At 33.8% G+C, this 19,926-nt stretch overlaps 2 protein-coding genes across 5 annotated transcripts; one reads left to right on the top strand and one right to left on the bottom strand.

Moving 5' to 3' along the window:
* Positions 1-976: 976 nt before the first annotated feature.
* On the top strand, positions 977-4,825 carry LOC129903281 (8-hydroxygeraniol oxidoreductase-like). Its single transcript, XM_055978792.1, has 7 exons — positions 977-1,123; positions 1,214-1,356; positions 1,505-1,542; positions 2,736-3,138; positions 3,745-3,978; positions 4,113-4,271; positions 4,549-4,825. The coding sequence occupies exons 1-7, from the start codon at positions 1,087-1,089 to the stop codon at positions 4,657-4,659; spliced, it is 1,125 nt and encodes a 374-aa protein (XP_055834767.1). The 5' UTR covers positions 977-1,086; the 3' UTR covers positions 4,660-4,825.
* Positions 4,826-5,093: 268 nt separating this feature from the next.
* Positions 5,094-17,934, bottom strand: LOC129903280 (transcription factor MYB3R-1-like). 4 transcript variants are annotated; one of them, XM_055978791.1, is made up of 13 exons: positions 17,649-17,934; positions 13,746-13,943; positions 12,815-12,863; positions 11,778-11,835; positions 10,960-11,054; positions 10,564-10,667; positions 9,877-10,005; positions 8,057-9,749; positions 6,801-7,120; positions 6,505-6,619; positions 6,162-6,365; positions 5,399-5,566; positions 5,094-5,279 (listed from the first exon to the last, which is right to left on the bottom strand). In XM_055978791.1, the coding sequence occupies exons 2-12, from the start codon at positions 13,856-13,858 to the stop codon at positions 5,438-5,440; spliced, it is 3,009 nt and encodes a 1,002-aa protein (XP_055834766.1). In that variant the 5' UTR covers positions 13,859-13,943; positions 17,649-17,934; the 3' UTR covers positions 5,094-5,279; positions 5,399-5,437. The 4 variants fall into 4 exon arrangements, with proteins under 4 accessions (XP_055834766.1, XP_055834763.1, XP_055834762.1 ...); XM_055978788.1 differs by having other exon boundaries at positions 5,094-5,566; positions 13,746-13,961; XM_055978787.1 differs by having other exon boundaries at positions 5,094-5,566.
* Between the last annotated feature and the right edge of the window lie 1,992 nt (positions 17,935-19,926).

The following is a 19,926-nucleotide window of genomic DNA, read 5'->3' as shown; positions in this document are numbered from 1 at the left end:
CTGGAATCATGCATATTCTCGATAAGTTATAATTATGTCATATTTTGTATAATCACTTCTCCATATTTTACCGTAAATAACAGTGACACATATTAATTATTATTATTATTATTATTATGATATCTTCTGCATAAAAACAAAATAAGATATATGGACTTCCTCCCTCCAAGTGTTTATACTACGTTATTTATTTTTGCAAGATGTCAAGGGGGTCCTATACCATATGAATGATAGTGCAGTGCAACAATAGTATTCACATATTTTTCGAATTTAATTGCGCCTCACCAAGACCACACCTTTTTTCTATTAAAAAAATAATAATTCAATCCTCCTTTCGAAGGATCGAAGAGGCCTTCACATTCGTAATCTGGTACGATCAGATAACTTTCTTTGCCCCAGCTTGACGAATCACATCCCCACACAACGACATTCTTTTTCGGTGCGTTTAATTTCTTCTAAATGATTTCTTGAGACTTCTAAGAATGATGTAGTACTATAACAATTACTAGTAATACTTGAGAGTTCTCAAAACAATGTATGTTTCTTATGGCCTAATATGAGTTGAATTTGCAAAACTTAAAACACAATGCAAATTTTCTTTTTAGCATTTTCTAAATAAAAGTGAATTACCTCATATATGAAATAACAAAAGTTCAGTCTCACTACTACTTGAACTAGCTAATTACTATAATAATAACAACTGATGGTAATTAATAATGACAAATAATAAAACAGCAATAATTGAGTAACATTTCGTGATGGAATTAGTTCAGTGTATAATTAATATATAGAAATTGTATCAAAATTTTATACTATAGTAGCTAAGATATGAGCGACAAGGTGGATCCTTTGATGCAGATGGATTTATTGTATTGTGGTACAATTATTAACATAGAAATAAATATGGTAAATTATTTACAAAATTATATTTTTTACATGTCAAAATATAAAATTTCCAACTTTATAACGTGAATAACTTGTTCTTCTCTCTTTACAAAGAAGCGACATTTTTTTTTTATATGTATCATTGCTTGAATTTTTTTTATCTTTTCCATATTATTATATCTCGTTTTCTACTTCACCATCATGAATTCAAGCAACCACAAAGTCATTACATGTAAAGGTAAGATTTTTCTTTCTATATACTTACGACGGCCTGGTCAATATAATAATTTTAAAGGATGAAGTCAGAAATTTCGTTAAATTAATATAGGTGCAATAGTATGGAAGTCGGGAGAGGAATTGAAAATAGAAGAGATAGAAGTGGATCCACCAAAATCAACAGAAGTTAGGATTAAAATGATTTATGCCAGTTTATGTGGTACTGATGTTCTTTGTTGCAATGGTTTTCCAAAGGTATGTATGAAATTTTCTTTGGAATTACAACTTTTGTAACTAAATAACAAAAATCCTTCATTAATTTTATTTAATGATCGATAACTACAAATTTAATTACTTAGCGATAAATTTCGTAGCTAATAATTGTCTTATTGATGATTCTCAGCCTTTGTTCCCTCGCATTCCTGGACATGAAGGAGTTGGGTAAGAATAATCAAATTTCTTTTAGAGGCAAATGCAATATTACAGCATGCCATATTAACATCGCATTCATATATACTTTTAATGTAAACGGAAAAGGCCAAAAATATTCCTGAACTATAGGAAAAGATTTAAAAATATCCTCCATCCGTCTTTTATGCTAAAAATACCCTTTTATCCATATTTCTGTCTTACTATAATTCTTGAAACTAACAATCCTCTTTTTATTTTTTTTAAAAAATTATCATGTGTCATTTTCTTATTGGATGAAATAAAAATCTACTTTCACTAATTTTTTTTCATAATTTATCTAAGCCAAAAACAATATACCTCTTCAAGACCCCAATTTTTTTTTTAAAAATCTAATAGTTTTTTTATTGCTATAGCTTTTTCTTCTTATTGTTTTTGTTAAAATTGTTTTGGAATCATGAAGAAGGATATATTTTTTAGTTATATCCTTCATGATCCCAAAACAAATTTAAAAATAAAATAAGAAGAAAAAGCTATAGCAATTAAAAACTATTAGATATTTTTTTTAAAAAAAATTGGGGTCTTGAAGAGGTATATTGTTTTTGGTTTAGATAAATTATGAAAAAGTTTAGTGGAAGTGAGATTTTTATTTCATCCAATAAGAAAATGATACATGATAAATATTTTTAAAAAGTAAAAAGAGGATTGTTAGTTTCAAGGGTTATAGTGAGCCAAAAAAATGGATGAAAGAGTATTTTTAGATCAAAAGATGAGTAGAAGGGTATTTTTAGATCAAAAGATGAATGAATGGTATTTTAAAACTTTTTTCTATAGTTCAAGAGTATTTTTGGCCCTTTTCCGTAATGTAACATATAAAGGATTATTGAAATTCCAATAAATAATATATATTTGAACTTAAAAATTCTAAAAATACAATCAGTTCAATACTAAATTTTTTGAAGATTGAATTATAACATTTAAATCTTGAATCTGATTCTGTGTATATAATGCTATCATATGAGAATAAGAGACATTTCTAGTAGTTTTAATTTAGTACTTTCCACCATTTTTGAGTATAAGAAAATGATCATAGCCCTTGGTGGACGTGAAATTACACAAGGTGTGTTTTACCTTTTTTTAGATATCATAATTATATTTATTTAAAAAATCTAATTTTCTTGTTTATATTTCTTATATGAAATTGTTCTTTTATTTTTTTTTCGCAGCGTGATAGAAAGTGTGGGCGAAAGGGTAAAAGAATTGAAAGAAGGAGACATAGTAATGCCACATTTCTTGGGGGAATGTGGAGATTGCCCCAATTGCAAGTCCAAAAAATCCAATTTATGCCACAAATACCCTTTAAATTTTAGTGGATTATTGTTGGATGGAACATCAAGAATGTCCATTAATGGTCAAAAAATTTATCACCATGTTAGTTGCTCTACATTATCAGAGTACATAGTTCTTGATGAAAACTATGTCATTAAGGTTGATCCTAGGTTACCAATTGAACATGTTCCTTTCTTATGTTGTGCATTTACAACTGGTTTTGGAGCAACATGGAAAGATGTTAACATTGAAAAGGGATCAATTGTTGCTGTTCTTGGTCTTGGAGGTGTTGGACTTGGTGTAAGTACATTCAATAGAAATAACGTTTACTGGTCATTTTTAATTAATTACATGTGAAATTTGATATTTTATGATTGTAGCTATTTTGCAATTATGGGAAAAATTAGTTATACATTTTGTGAATTTTATCATTTCAACGTGGTTCATTGATCAATTCAGTTATTACTATACATGAATTTTCTAAAGTTTCATATGTGATATTTAATATTTTACGATGGTGGTTATTTTTCAATTATGAGGGCAAAAATTAGCTATATATTTTGTGAATAAGGTTGTTCATTGATTAGTTCAGCTATTATTGTACAATTTTTTTTAAAAAGTTTCACATGTGAAATTTTATATTTTTTAACGGTGGCTATTTTTCAACTATGGAGGCAAAAAATTAGCTATATATTTTGTGAATGTTATCGGTATATTTAAGATTGCTGATTGGTCGATTCAGTTATCATTGCACATGAATTTTCTAAAATTTCACACAAAATAAAAACTAAAAAATAATTATTTATGAATTTTACGTCTACATATATATTTGTTGATTTTCTATTATCTAATATGATAAAAATAACAATTACTGATCACTTTTCAATTTTGCCTTTTAAAATACAGGTAGTAGAAGGAGCAAGACAAAAAGAAGCAGCCAAAATAATTGGGATGGATATTCATGAAATGAAAAGTGAAAAAGCAAAGTTTTATGGGATTACTGATTTTATAAATATTTCTGAAAAATCAATTTCAGAATTAATTAAAGATGCCACTGGTGGACTTGGTGTTGACTACTTCTTTGAGTGTACAGATGTGCCTCAGCTCACCATCAATGAAGCCATTCAATCAACTAGAATGGTATGTTTTTCTAAAAATAAAAAATAAATCATTACAAATTACATAAAAAAGACTCTTTTTTATATCCCTTTTTTAGTAATTACTTTATTAAATAGATGTTTTTTTTTTGTGTGTGACTTGAAAAAACATATTAGGGTTATGGAACAGTGATAGTGCTTGGAGCTGGACTTGTGTTAGATTGGCAAATGAGTTATGTCCCTCTCATGTTTGGTAGAACACTCAAGGGATCAATCTATGGTGGCATTAGAACTCACACAGATCTTCCATCTATAATTGACAAATGCATTAGCAAGGTACATTATTTCGGTAAATGTTTGCTCGGACTTTTTAAACATATTGTCATACTCGTGTTGGATATTTCAAAAAAATACCTTACCTTTGATGTATCTAACACATGGCTTTTGATATATACGTCTCAATACTAATCAATAATGATATATTCAAAACAAGAAAACAAGAATGAAAAATTTTCTATTTTTCTAGTCAGAATGAATTGGTCGTACCTATCCAAATCAATAATGGCTTATGACTGACTCACTATTCACTCGGTTTTTGGGTTAATTCATGCAGGAGATCAAACTAGATGAATTATTGACTCATGAAGTTTCATTCAATGATATAAACAAGGCATTTGAGTACTTGAAAGAACCAAATTGTGTGAAGGTCCTTATCAAGTTCTGAGCTAATCAAATATGCCTTACTATATAGTTTCTTTTTTCCTTCTATGTAACAATATAAAAATTCAGCAATAAGGATATGAAGTTATGAAGTGTGGAACATAATCAAGCTTGTATTGTTCTCTGTCATTCATAGTAATACTATTTTAAGATGGTGTTAAAGATTTCAATTCAAGTACAACAATGTATATGGAAAGGGAGAAGAAAACACTTGTGTCAAGCCAACAAGGCGAATTTCGTACATATCAAGAGAGGGAAACAAACGTGCAGATTTTCTAGCAATCGAAGGTCACAAACATGTCAAGGATCTGATGTTTTTGCTCCAAACAGATTATGAGAGATTTTCAATTGATTGCTGTAAACGAGTGCAAATGCAATCAACGAGTGTGAATAAGTTTCAACATATCAGAGACATAACAACAACAATAACAACAACGCTTTAGTCTCAAACAAGTTGAACTTACTCTTAAATTGCTACCCAGTTTTTGTCCACTTTGTCCACTATGTGAACTACAAAAGCTCATAATGTCACCAACTTAAAGAAGTCTTCTTTAAGATTACTAGTTTAGAAAAAAAGAATCTACACAGCTTTCTATTCTCCCCTTTTTACAACTAGCATGCTTCCTGCAAAATGAAGCTCAAAGAAGATGGAATGTACCATTGGCTTCCGCATTTAGCAATGGGGAATGAAGCATTACGCTTAATGAATGAATAGAATCTAATATGTTCCGACAAACAAGTACCTTTGAGGGAAGAAAACTTGTCTATCCTAAAAGGACTTGCTATCTGCAACATTTCAACAGGTAGGAGGAAGGACTTGAAACGCTATTGTTGCTGCCAAATTTGGTAGTCGTCTCTTTTCCCTTTCCCGGTGTTCCACATTCACTGAAATCAAGTGTGCGTCTCTCACTCTGCAGAGGAACCAACACAGTAGGAAAATCAACAAATGACCATGGATGTGGAAAGATATGTAACCAGATAAGCAGATTCCGGTTATTTTTTGTCATTCTGCTTCTGTAAATTTCGGGCAGGGATATTTTTAAGCAAAGCCAAACTTTGGACGAGTTCGGAGTGACATTCGACAGAAATTATTACTACACTAGAGACTATGTGAGGCTACAGAAGAAAGTGTGTTCCTAAGCTATAACTTACAGAAAGCACCGTCTTTTTCCACATTCTACTCCAAAGTAAAACGGATGTTACTTGAAAAATGACAATTTATATAGTCTCATCGATTATTTCGTTCTAATGAGCAATGTAGTTTATTTCAATATAAGAGTAGAAACAAAAAGAGGAAAGTAAGTGTTTTCAAGTGAAAACTGCAAGCTTATTGTTTGAAACATGCCAAAAATTAGCATAGGATATAAAAGACTAGAGAGAAATGACGAAAAGAAATGTTTTAAACAAAAAACTGCAGGGCAACTGTATTTGAAAATAACATATGTATAGGATAGATCATTTCGCAAAAAAAGTTTGTAATCATGTTGACAAAGGGACCACACATACCATAGCATTTGAAGCCAGAAGGGCACAATTTTCATCTGCTTTTTGTTTCTTGGAATTCCTTTCCGACAGGATTGTTTCTGGAGTTTCACTTCCCAAGATCTGACGGGCATCCGCAATTGAAGGTGCAGTCTGCTCACTTAATTGCTTCATTAACCCAATAGCATCATAGCTTCTATCACCCGGGCTCATAAAAAGCGCAAGATCCTACCAAATAAAGGAAAAACAAACAAATCAAAGCATTATAACATGAGCACAGAAATGCACCATTATCGACAAAAACGAAAAAAGGAGCACCGAACACAAAGATAATTAAGTCACCGAGTAGAACACATAATGTATATACCTCAAATGTAAGTTCTCTGTCATATCTTGGGCTAGAAAGAACAGAACTCATGAACCATGGAGATTTCCATGCTGAAGGAGATTCAATACTCCTTTTAAAAGGTGTCTCTCCAAATCTGTAAAGCGTAAACCATTAATTAGGTAAATGGATCATAAGAAACGAATGTGTAGCAAAACTCCTTTTAAACTAATCATTAAGTATATGGACCGACCAACAGGTACAAATTTGTGGGAGATAAGTAAGAAAAAAAAGAGAAGGATAGAAAGCAAAGGAACAAAACATTGCAGTAATCTTACATGTTTGAAGTATCAGCACCAAATCCATTTTCAGAATTTTTGGTTGTATTCTCCACTGCAGTTGATGTAGTAGATTGCATTGATGTAGCTATGACGACACTGCTTCGACACTTCCCAAGTATGTCAGGAGAGCAAACAACAGACGAGGATGAAATAGTAGCTTGATTTGATGATGCAGCTTCAAGTCGTCTAGCATACTGGTTACCTAAAGCTTTAATACTTAGACTTGTAGCTCTATCATGCTTGATCAAGAAACGATCGGGAGAGAATAGCATGTCATTTGAGCTAAGCTCAACCAGAACTCCAGGAGGCTGTTTTACCTGATAACAGGAATGAGAACTCAAAAGTTGTATCTAAGCCCAATTAAGTTTAATGGTTTATTGTGTAAACCACACGGTTCAAATCAGCTGAGAGCAAAGTTGCCTGAACCACATTAGAAATTAAGATTGACTTTGACAGAAATGCAAAATAGCAGAAACGGAAGTGATGGATATCAAATTGTCCAGCACCCTAATACTATCTGTAACAAAGAAAATGCAGACAGTGGAAAGCTCCGTTTAGTAAATAGAGACTCCACTCACTCTGAAAGATTTAGGCCCTGTTTGTCCATACATTGGTTTTAAAAATTTGAAAAAATATTAGATTATTCTAAATAAGTGTTTATTTATCGACTTGAAATATGGAATTTGAAGTTTGAGAAATAGATTATAGAGTTTTTCAAGTTCAATAATGGAACTTCAATTTTGTTTTCAAGTCCAAATACAACTTCAACTTCCAAATACCCTCTTTCAACAACAACAACAACAACAACAACAACAACCTAGTGGAATCCCACACCGTGGGATCTGGGGAGGGTAAAGTGTACGCAGACCTTACTCCTACCGAGGTAGGACGGCTGTTTCCGAGAGACCCTCGGCTCAAAAAAGCATAAAAAGAAGTCAGATAAGGCTAACAAATTCGAAGTGATTTGGAAAGCAAATAACGAAAGCTTTACAGATAATGCTACCAAAAACCCTCTTTCAACTTAACTTCAAATACTACTTTTCAAATACTACTACTAATTTTTTTTTCAAATATCAACCATTTCATGCCCAAGCACCTACTTAGTATTCCATTAGTGAAACTTGTAAGGATATATTTCTTTACAAAAAATACAATCTGGAATGGAAGTCCTATACTGGCACACGTCATCCCATTCTCAAAAACAAAAAGAGTGAAGCCAGAGAAGAAAAATTTAATGACAAATTATAACTCACCTTTTCCATTTCATCATTGGCTCCAGCACATTCACTATGGGGCTCTTTATGGTAGTGAGCACCATCGCCATCTAATTGCCTCTCTGAATTTCCAATGCATGAAAGTCCAGTTACTCCATCACCCGTCTCCTTTCTTCCGTCTTCTGAGGATGGATGTAGATTTTCTTTGTCTTCAGTAGATGCTTTTTCATTTGCCGACTCATCAAACATGTCATCTACTCGGGGAAATTCTGTAACCATATTAGAGAATGATTCCTGATTGAGATCACTTTCAAGCTTTTTCTCGCATCTCTTTTCTGATAAAGGCGTCACCAAGTGACGCTGTCGCTTCTTTAATATAGAAGGAGTCCCAGTGAAAGTTTTGGCAGCACTTTTCAAGATAGCATCTGGACTATCATCTCTTGATGGTGAGTCCCACAACCTTAATGGAGTAAAGCAGTCCACAGAAGTCATCAACTGGCGGATGCCAAGAGGGCTGTACTCTTGCTGTGTATCTGAACCAGATTGCTTAAGATCACAATAGAAGAAAGGTGCATCCAAGCTTGGAAAGCGAGGAGGCTCATAGCATAGAGCTCCTTCATCTTTCTGTTCTTCTAGCCTTGGGGAATCTTTTGTATGATCAGGCCGATCTTTCAGGACGGCATTGCCTATGCCATTGTCATTGGAAGGACTGCCAAACTCACTTGGACATATAAAACCATCACATCTACTGGTGAAGGACTCTTGAACTGGGTTCTCAAGCGGAGGATAATGGAACTGATCTGAAGCAATACCAAACACAAGTGATCTATCCTCAGACAAAAAGTGTGAAGGAACAGAAAATTGCTGATGGGTTGAAGCTTCAAAATCATCAAAACTTAAAGCATTGCAGTTTTGTGGAGCCATATTTCCTGATTCAGGGATCTGATAGTTTGATGATTGGTAAATTAAAGAATCTGCAGGTTCACCACTGCCATTAACTCCGGTTTCGGATAGAGAGCATTGAGGAATCCCTACCTCAGGGTATACGATCCTGCAACCATCAAACATTTCATTGGGATTATATGGACCCTCAACTATGTTTTCTGCATTAGAAGTTTCTCCAGATCCCATTGCAGTTTGCAATGGATAGGTTACTATGTCATGGTTTTCATTGCCATTCAAACAGTGCATGTAATGTCGTGAAGATTCCTGAAAAAACTCCTGAAAGTCATCCATATTAAACTGCCAATCATTCCCTGAAGAATTGCCCCAGTCATGTGAGAACGTATGCTGCTCAAGGGAGTTGGATTCAACAAGTTCACTGGGAACTTTTAGCATTGAACAAGAAACATCTTGAAAAGCTGGGGTATAGTTCCTAGGGCATGGTGCTGCACTGGAGCTTGCGTCCTTTTTACGGATTAATTCCTCCGACATCGTGCCATTCTCTCTTATATGCACAAAGGTGTTGCCCATGTCACTTGTAGACTGGGGACAGCCAGCAAAAGTTGAACCTCGACTGCATTCTGTAACTTCCTCCACTTCTGCTCCTTCTTTGTGAACACTTTCATCTTCACTAGTTTGTTGCAAATTCATAGAAGAAGAAGGGATTGATTGGTTCTGATGGTTGACATTAGGCAGAGCAGGGAACTGTGCAAGTAAACCTGATGCCATATATGAGTCCCGTTTCTTTTTGACAGAACTATGCCAGTGATTTTTTATTGCATTGTCTGACCTGAAATTAGCCATAAGAATTTTCACATGTCAAATATAACTTTGAAAGAACACTGAGAATAAGAACTCGAAAGAAAGTCAAGATGGAATCAAGCTCTTATCGGCATGAAAGTAACACCTCAAAATACCTTCCGGGCAAATATTTTGATAACTCTGCCCACTTGTTTCCATAAGCATCATGGGCATGAATTAGAGTCAATTCCTCCTCTTGCGTCCAAGCTTCTTTATTTATTGCAGGATTCAGATGATTGTGCCATCTGAAAAGATCTCTCATAATAATTATTATAACATTCTTAGTCATATAAGGTGGATGAATTAAAAGCTTATTCTTTGAGGAGTGATTTGCAACCTCAATGTTAATGAATCAGAGGAACTAGAAGAAATGTGACACTACAAAAGTCCTATTAAGCCAAAGGATACATGTTACTATGTTATAATTCCGGATAATATATGAAATAACAAATTCTTCTACAGAAAGTGGCAGTAGTTATCTGCCTCCAGCATCTCATGCCATCAAGCATGCATATCTTTAAGTTTAAGAGACTGGTTGAGTCATAAGCTGAGGAGCAAACATCTAACATATACTTGAAAAATCTAAGTTCCTTGCAGGGAAGGCTGCATAAAGTGAGCTTGTGATGTTAAAAGAGCAGCTAGGAATGAAAAAATCTTATTCAAACTAGGAAGTTGGAACCCCACAAACTGCAGGTCTTGACATCTCACTTGCTTAATATATTCTGAAAACTTTGGAACTCTATCATAGCCGAAGAAAAAAATACATTGAATTATGTATATAAACAACAATTTGCCATGCTTACCTTTCCCGACATTGCTTTCCAATACGTCCTGCTAACTCTTGTGCAATGGTGGACCATTTTTTGGGGCCATGTATGTTAACTAATTCGATTAACTTATCATCCTCCTGCGCGTAAGTTGAAAGAGTTAAATTAGCTAATATAAGGACATGGATGACAAGTTCTCAAGAATTGTACTTCCTCTGTCCCAAATATAATGATAGTTTGTGGATACCGATGGTCAAAACATCTGATTATCATTCTCAATTCTGACAATGAGTTCACATTTTCTGAAAATAAAACTTATGTATTTGGAAACTACATGAAAAGTAATACGAGTCGTCATTTTCTATAATTAAAAGGGACAAAAGGAGTACTAAGATATGATTCAAACAGGCCAATAGGAATACACATTTTTACCTCCTTAGACCATGAACCCTTGACAAGTTCGGGATCAAGAACTTTCTGCCACCTATGCAAGCATTGAACATCTGTCCGATCTTTAAAGCATTCCGCTGCAAGTTAAAACTTGGATTTGGTAAGCGCTTACCATTTATCATCTTTAATAGTTGGGTGAGTGTTTGTCAAATAGATATATGCTGTAATCGTTGGGTGTGTCAAAGGTCTTCACCTTCGGTTGTAGGTTAACCAATTCAAACAAATCATACAAGTTCTATAAGGAAGACTTTAATGCCTTGAAGAAACACTTCATCCAGAAAAATGTTTCTCCACAAGAGTAGCGCATTTCTTGCCCTATTCAGTAACTTCATCCGTATATGGTGTCAGGAGAGATGACCTTGCAGCAATTTTCTATTAACGATAATGAAAATTATGACTAGCTAAATGTGTAGAAACGAAAAAAGTACTGTTATAGGGAAAGTGGAAATCCTCCAAAGCAAAGATGGAATTTCACTCCCAGGAAAGGAGGCATTGTTTTTGGGATGATACTTACAGAAAAGAAAGAGAGAGATAACTTGGGTAAGTCGAAAAAGAAGCATAGACAAATCAAAAGAAAAATCACTATTTCACTCTAGAACTATGACCAGCTTTTCTCTTTACAAGCAATTCTGAGATAATTTTGGTTATATATTGAAGAGTTAAATAAACATAACAAGAATCATACAAGTTTTAGTCCCTCTATCACCCAGTTTAGAAAGCTCTAGGTCTTGCTAAAAGTATGAGCAATATACCCCTTAGAGTGTAAGACATACTAGGTTAAAGAGGAACAACGTTTTTACCAATTTTTTTCCAGCTTTTCCCCTTAAACTGTTGGACAGCTTGGCGCAATATTTCATCCTGAAAGGAGATAAGAATTTTACACTTCAGTACAACATAAAAGATTTAAAACGTAAACGTAAAATATTGCATTGTCTCTGACAAGTACTTCACCACATTAAAAATTTATAGAGAAACTAACTTCAAAAGAATGAAGAGTACAGACTTGGGTGTTAGAAGAGAAATCCAGAACTAATACATTAAAAACCCCTACTAAGATGAGCTTGTATACAATTTTTCTACCTAATGACTTCTCCATTATACTAAATCCATGACTTTGCAGTTACATTTGCCAGCATGTTTGTTGGGCCTTGGTCTACATTGATTGAGATCACTAATGGAAGGCAGAAAAGAACTAAAAATGACCCAATACTCCTTGTCTGTGAAACAGTTCCAATACAAACTTAAAATGCTGTTATAACTATGAAACAAACAGAAGAAAATTGCAATAGATTTATAGACTAACCTATCGCACAAATCATTTTACGCAAGAAAAATTCTGAACTTCCGTTTGAAGCATAATTAAGTGTCTTCTCCTCGAAGGTACAGACAGGTAGTTTTAATTGGCTACCAGAGTTCATGCCATGTTAACATTGTCATGGCGCTCTGAATTTCCATACTAGGAATGAATCACCATCCTCCCCCAAAAAACAGATAGAGCTAAATTATTTGAATCCTTAACACAACATATAACACTATACATATAAAGGTGGGGTAAAAACAACGCCCCAATTACCCAAAACAAGAAGTTAAACATGGGATTCATGACCATTATCTTAAAACATGAGTAAAACCATGAAAACCGCCCTTGAGCCTCAAAAACGGCCAAACCACCTCAAAACTCAACCGGAACCTTGGGGAGCGTGCCACCCATTCCAACATCACATATGAGCTATAAAGAGGCTACGGGAAGGGGTAAAAGATCAAAAGAACATAAAACCAAAAGAAAACCTTGAAACTCATGCATATGTTTCTAAATCATTAGGAAATGCCTTCTTACCTCCTCGGGAGTCCACTGTCTGGAACGTCTCTTAGGACCACTTGTCCTCCTGAAACATTAACAGGAAGTAATAAAAAATCCAACAAGCTGTTTGACTGAGCTTTTCTGAAGTTCAAAATGATAACATAAAGGATGTGACTATGATAGTCCTTTCAAAGCTTACAATCAAGTATCAGCTTTCAATTCGATCCGATTTCTGGAAAGTACAGAACAAAGTTAATTTGACCCTTAAAGTAAGGATAAGGTGAGCATGGGGCCATATTGTGGGAAGGAAAGAGACTACTATACCTAGTTCCTTAAATTGAACATTAAGAGGTTATTTTTGTCATTGAAAACTATAGATAATGTCTTCTCTTCACATTTATTATTGGTGTGACATGGCAAACTTGTCATTATTTCTTCTCCTCACTGTTATTCTACTTGCTTCCATGCAGTTTTTATATTTATACCCACTAGCTACATAGTTAAAGCTAAAGAATCAAATGTAACTTGACCAAACCTGACCAGATCTCATATATTCTTTTCCATGTAATCCCGACGAGGATGCACCAGGCAGACTAATGGTTTGAGCATTAGACAGCTATTTTTGTCATTGAAAAGCATAGATATTATATTATGTCTTACTATATGTTAAAGAAATAATCCAACAATCTTATTACTGCTTCTTCTCCTCCATCTTCACCTACTCTTTTTGATGCATCTATGATTTCTAACTATCTAGGATAAGTCAAAGAAAGCCAATGTGACTTGATCAAATCCAACTCGATCTCAGATCAACATCCTTTTCATCTTATAAGACATGAATGTACGACCAGATTAAGGGTTTGTGTAAATAAGAAGAAAATTTCAACAAGGGAAATACAAAAGCACAAAATGAAACCCCAAGAAAAAATGACACAAGGGATGAGATGATGCAGTCTTTGAGAATTACCCATGCAAAGGCGGAATGCTTTGCAGACTACTGATGTCATCTGAAGGAGACTTGCTTGTTTCATCACTTTCCATGGTTGCTTGAGACAAAGGCAGATCTAGATAATCCAACATCCAAAGGTCGAAAATTCTCTACAAAATGTCTTCCCAAGTACATTATGTGTCACCCCCTATGATGTAAGAGATACTATCTGATCTTCTGACAAAATATAATGAACTGTTAAAGCACAACAGATAATGTGATGGCTGCAGTGAAGCTGATTTGAAAAGCATGGAATAATAACATCTAAAGAATTTCCTAGGGGAAAAAATGAGAGGGAATATTTATTTATTATCCCATCAATTAATATATCAAATCTGCTGTGCCATGAATCAACCAGATATAGCAGATTCAAGCATTATAATGGATTCAATACGAGCTAATTTTTAGAATGAGTAACCTGGATTACTGCTCAAATTTAAACAAAACAAGGAAAATCTGTATTCCTAGCACCAAAAAAGTAGTCTATGCAATGGATTTTTGCTCGAAATAAAGAAGTAAATCCAAAAGATACTGTTAGCCTCCGTAACGTAAATGTGTAAACATTTTTACCTCAAATTTGCATAGTTGAAAAATATATGGCAGAATATATCAAATACAAGAACATTTTGGAGAAAATTAGCATCCTCTAAGTACTAGTTAAATTTTTAAAATGAACTCTCATAAATTACAACAAAAAGTCAAAGTTAACTAGGAAAACTACTTAATCTCCGGTCTCTACATCTAAATGCAGGGTGCACAAAGACTTCTTAGGTAACACCAAGCAAGAAACTATGCGTCCTGTATCACAGTACCATGTGGATAAAATTTGCATAAATGCAAAATACAAGGCACAAGTCAGTTGTATAGAATTTAGCAAAAATTCTGAATCATCTGAGCATTAGTGTGTTAAAAAACCAAATGAGCAGACATATTTGATCTAGGACACCAAAAAAGAAGAATTAGTTGATAAACAATTTGAAACCGTCAATTGAAGCTTGACTGCAGAATAGTTTGAATTAATTTGTTTGTTTGACCATCCCTTTACTAAACCTTCTTTTCATGGTCCAGAATGTTTCTCTAAATAATCCTTTTTTCCTCATTTAAAAGTTTTAAATTGTTAGAACTGGTAATTATTTATCTATTTTATATCTGCAACGAGGTGTTTTCTCGATAAGGTATAATTTTTATTAATGTGGAATAACTCCAGCATACAATGGGTCAGCCACAAAGTAGAGAACCTACACAAAAATATGCTTCTTTACAAATGACACCAAATCTTTCACAAAAGTAGAGCCTCATGGGTGCACCGAAAACTAACTAAGAGAAATAGGTTTTATCCCCAGAAAAAATCTGCCATTTCTCTCCTCTCACAGGATTCACATGTCGGCAACGGGGCAATGTCCTACCCCAGCATCTTCTCTACTTGACACAACTATGTAGCATGTCATTTAATACAATCCACCACATACGTATAGCCACCCGAAAATGCAACATATGTCATACTTGTTTAAACATCTGCATATAAAGCTAGTCTAACATATGTAGTCTTTCTCTTACTTAAGTTTTCAATGTCTGAATCACTCTCTTCACAACCAACCAAATGACGAATTACACCTGGCGACCTAGGAATCCAAACTGAAACAAGTGGAATACTGACTCCTCTCTCACAAAAAGCTTTGTGTTAATATGATTTTAATCACTTCTCAACCTCCACCTCCACAAGTCCTGGCTAGTACCGAAATTACCGAAGTGAAGTTTTCAATACCCCATGCCCGCCCCTACTTCCTATCCCTTAATGTTATTACTCCAAAGTCTGCATCTATAAGGTAACATAATGTTTTTCGTCCTCCATTCCCCCTTCCATGAGTCCAAGTAAACACAATGAGAAAAAGTCACTTGTAATGGTCCATGTCCTATGTAGGGTCTAAACCAATCCTTATGTGTGAAACCATGATGACTCAAAGATGTTAAAAGAGACCAAGTTGACCGAAATCACAGGGGAGAAAGTTGTCTTAAAAGACCAACAATATCTTGAATCGATGCAGACTTAGTGAAAAAAAGAAAACAAGGAACGTATCTTTATAAGCGATACAATTAGTTAGATAAAGATTTAGCCATAATGGTATACTTACTTTAGACCTACTAGCTTCTAGGAGTCTTCTTTAGTTTATTTAGATATTTATATGTCAACAGAAATTGTAGAGAACATCTTGTTTAAAAACTCAAATTACTGAACATAGGAACGAAATGGATCCGAAATGAAGCTATATAGAAAGTTAGCATTCCCATAGGTGGCCTTAACTAGCTTGAGATTGAGGCGTAATTGGCATTGCTGTCGTGGTGTTTTCTATGTTATCGAAGTATCTTAACTTTGTAACTTAAATGTCGTCCATCATGTGTTTCTTTCCTAGAAATGCAAAATCAGAATAAAAATCGTCTCAGCCAGCTAGCATCACCTTGCAACTTAGAAAGGGACATTATGAAGTTCATACTGAACACCTAGAAATCTTACTTGGGAAGTTGGGATCAATAAAATGGCCAACATTGAAGTTTAATGGACCTAAATAAAAAAATTAAGTGAGTTATTAAATTTCCCCATTGACTAAGTAATATTCTCTTTGCAATCCCAACTAATATTGACACTTCATCCTTTTCTCTGTCCTAATAATAAATTTAAAACCTTACTTGCATATGCCACTACTACACCAAAACAAAGCCATAGCTCAAAGCTAAAAAAATGAAGAACTTATACTGTTATCAAAACCACCAATCTTCCAAAAACATTTGTATCCATTTTTTAGTTTAGAGGAGAGATGATTGTGGTAAGTTGAAGCCTAAAAGGGCATGAAATGGACCTGAATAGAGACCCCAAAACTAGTTCGAGATTAATAAATTGTGAGTACAATTTTGTTCCTCCCTTGATTCTTCTCTCTGAATTTTCTCGAGGGTCGTTAGTAGCGTATTTCTCGAACCAGAATGATTCGGACCTCCTTGCGATGTCTTTGATCGCTAGGAGCAGCAACACTTTGATATTTCGAGTTGATCTTTAGGAAAAACAACTCTACTTGATCACTTCATCTTTGAGAAAGACAGTATTTTGATGTCTTGATCTCTTTGTGAATACCCCTGAATCAGATATTCCAGATAACTAATTCCGAATGGAGTATTAAGTTAATGGATTGATTTCAGTTGATGGGAAAGTGAAATTATAACATTCAGAGGGAGACATTAACAACAATAACAACATACCGAGTGAAATCCCACAAAGTAAGGTTTTGGGGGAGGCTGTTTCCGAAAAAAAACTCAGCTAAATGAACAAAAGCATAAAATTTTAACCGATCAACAGAAAAGCCATACTGAAAAAACAAATTAAATCAAACTAAAATCAGAGCATTTCACTGGGTATTCTTTAATTCCAGGTAGGATCATCAAATCAAATTAGGCTTCAAGAAGCAATTTTTATATGAAACCCATTCAAGATTTGATTTTTTTTTCAACAATTCAAGAAATCATCAATAACAATTCAAACTAAATGAACAATAACAACGTACCCACTGAAATCACACAAAGTAGGGTCTCGAGAGGATGAACTGTACGCAAACTCTTACCTCTGCCTGTTTCCGAAAGACCCTCGGATCAAGTGACATTAGCTAAATGAACAAAAACATAAAATTTTGTCCGATCAACAGAAAATCAGATCATTTCACTGGGTTTTCTTTAATTCCAGGTACGATCATCAAATCAAATTAGGCTTCAAGATGCAATTTTTATATGAAACCCATTCAAGATTTGATTTTTTTTTCAACAATTCAAGAAATCATCAATAACAATTCAAACTAAAACATCAAGATTTTTAAAAAGATTCAGAAAAGTTGTACTTACAGAAATGAGCTTCCCAGCATTCAACCAAATCAGACTGAAATTCCAAGAAATCAATGGTGTGATGAACTCAGCAAGATCTGCAAATTCTGAAGAATTTGGGGGTAGGGTGGGATGGGATGGGGTGTGAGAGGGTGGGTGGGTGAGGGGCACTTATGTATTCAAATTGTGAAAGAGAATGATGATGAAGATTGAAAAACCCTATGATTAACCGGTTGCCGGTAAATTATTAGTTGAGATTGTCTCAGCCGTTTGATTGTATCTATTTTTGGAAACTTTTCAAAATTTTGAAGTCTTAACGGTAAGTTTCTACTTGCTACCTGCTTCTACCGGTTCCACTTCTTCTTTTTTGGTTTAAATAAAAAAAAATCATTTCTTAATTGTTTAAACTAGTATTTGACACTAGATTTTTAAATATTTTTGGCAAGTCATTTCTTAAGTGAAGTTTGACCATGTGTTTGGTAATAGCTTTTGAAAATATGATTTATATCCATAAGTTCTAAAAACTATCAAAAATACACAAAAGATAGAAGTAATGAAAACATCATGAACTTGACGCAAATTATTAGTTTCGTCCCCAAACTATTGACTAGCTTAAAAACACCACTCTACTTGACTAACTAAACTTAGATACATCTCCGATCTGCCACATGAGATAGCAAGTGATCTCAAACTCTTGTAGAAAGTCGAGAGAAGTGTTGAAAATACTCCTAAACTTTGCGAGGATTTAGGGGTATATTTCACTCATGTTACAAAATCGAGGGTGTATTTAGGTTCAGTTAGCCAAGTAAAAAGGTATTTTTAAGATTGTCAATAATTCTAGAATGAAACTAATCACCGAGTTTAGGAGTGCTTTCAATATTTTTTTATCATTTTATAATGAACTTGTTCCATAATAAAAAGTATACTCATCAATTATAAGCTACGGCCTGCTTATAAAGGAGCATTCAACTTTGATATTTACCTTACTTTTAACAAATTCTATGGAACTTTATGATTACATATTTGAGAGTCAAATGACAACAAACACATCATAAACAGAAATACGGTATATGGTGTGTTTCTTAACCTTGTCAAGTTGAGCTTAATAAATGGTTGGGGTATTTTTATAAAGGCATAATACATAAATAGGACCTTAAATTTGACTTCAAATTTTAAGTTACAGTTCAATCCTCACGGTAATAATTATGCCAATTCTGCCTAAAAATCTCTTGAGGTGATTAAGGGGGATCTTGAACTTTCATAATGCACAAGTAGCATTTTAACTATTCCACACTTAAACAAAAAAACACTCGAATCCTACCTGGCAAAACGCGTGTAAGGCACTCAATTCGCATGCGTCCGGAATAAAATTCGAGGCCAACAACAGTAAAAAAAAATGTTGAATTGACACTTATACCCTTAATGAATCCCTTTTATATATATCCTTTATTTATTCAAATCAAAATCCCATTTTTTTCTCTTCTTTCTAATTCTATACTCAAGTTTTTTTTGCTCTTTTTTTTTCCACCCATTTCTGATCTTTTTTAATGGAAATGGCTTCTAATTTTTTTTGTCATTGTGGAAAAAGAGTTATAATGAAGATGACCATATGACCAAACCTGTAAAAAGGAACGAATTTATAGTCATGATCTCAAAAAAATTCTGCAATCTATCAATAATAAATTTTCAAAAGGACAAAATTAATCGTACCTGCACTAAATTGATGAAGAAGAAAAGGCAAACATCCAAGAATATCAACTGAAAGCACAAATCTTGAATAAATTTTTCTTTGATTAGCGAAGAAATTATAGTTAGGGTTTGCGATTTTGAGAAAATAGTGAGTGAAAAGGTAAAAATATTTCTAAGTCTTTCACCCTATCCTTACCCTTGTATATAATTCTATTTTATTTTTAAATTTTAAAATCTACGTGTAAATTAGTTGGCAGTCATTGAATGGCTAATAAATCCACATCACAACGTTTGCTTACACTCTTTAGGCTGCAGGACTCGAGTGTTTTTTATTTAAGCATGAAATAGTTAAAGTGCCTACTTGTCTGTTAGGCTTGGTTCAACATAAAATTTGAAGCCAAGTTTAATGTCATTTTTAAAAAAAGTTTTCAAAAAATAGAATTTGGCCAATTCTAGTTTTTGGGCATTTGAATTTTTTGCCAAAATATTTGTCAAAAATTGACAAGTTGTATGGCTTTCTGCGCCTACTGATGTGATAATAATTCAGAAGCTTTTTTGCAAAGAAGAGGGGCCTAACACTTTTTGTCAAGTTTTTTTTTTTTCAAAAACT

The sequence above is a fragment of the Solanum dulcamara genome, chromosome 9 (assembly GCF_947179165.1).
Source record: "Solanum dulcamara chromosome 9, daSolDulc1.2, whole genome shotgun sequence".
Taxonomy (NCBI): domain Eukaryota; kingdom Viridiplantae; phylum Streptophyta; class Magnoliopsida; order Solanales; family Solanaceae; genus Solanum; species Solanum dulcamara.
This window is presented reverse-complemented; position numbering and strand designations above follow the sequence as displayed.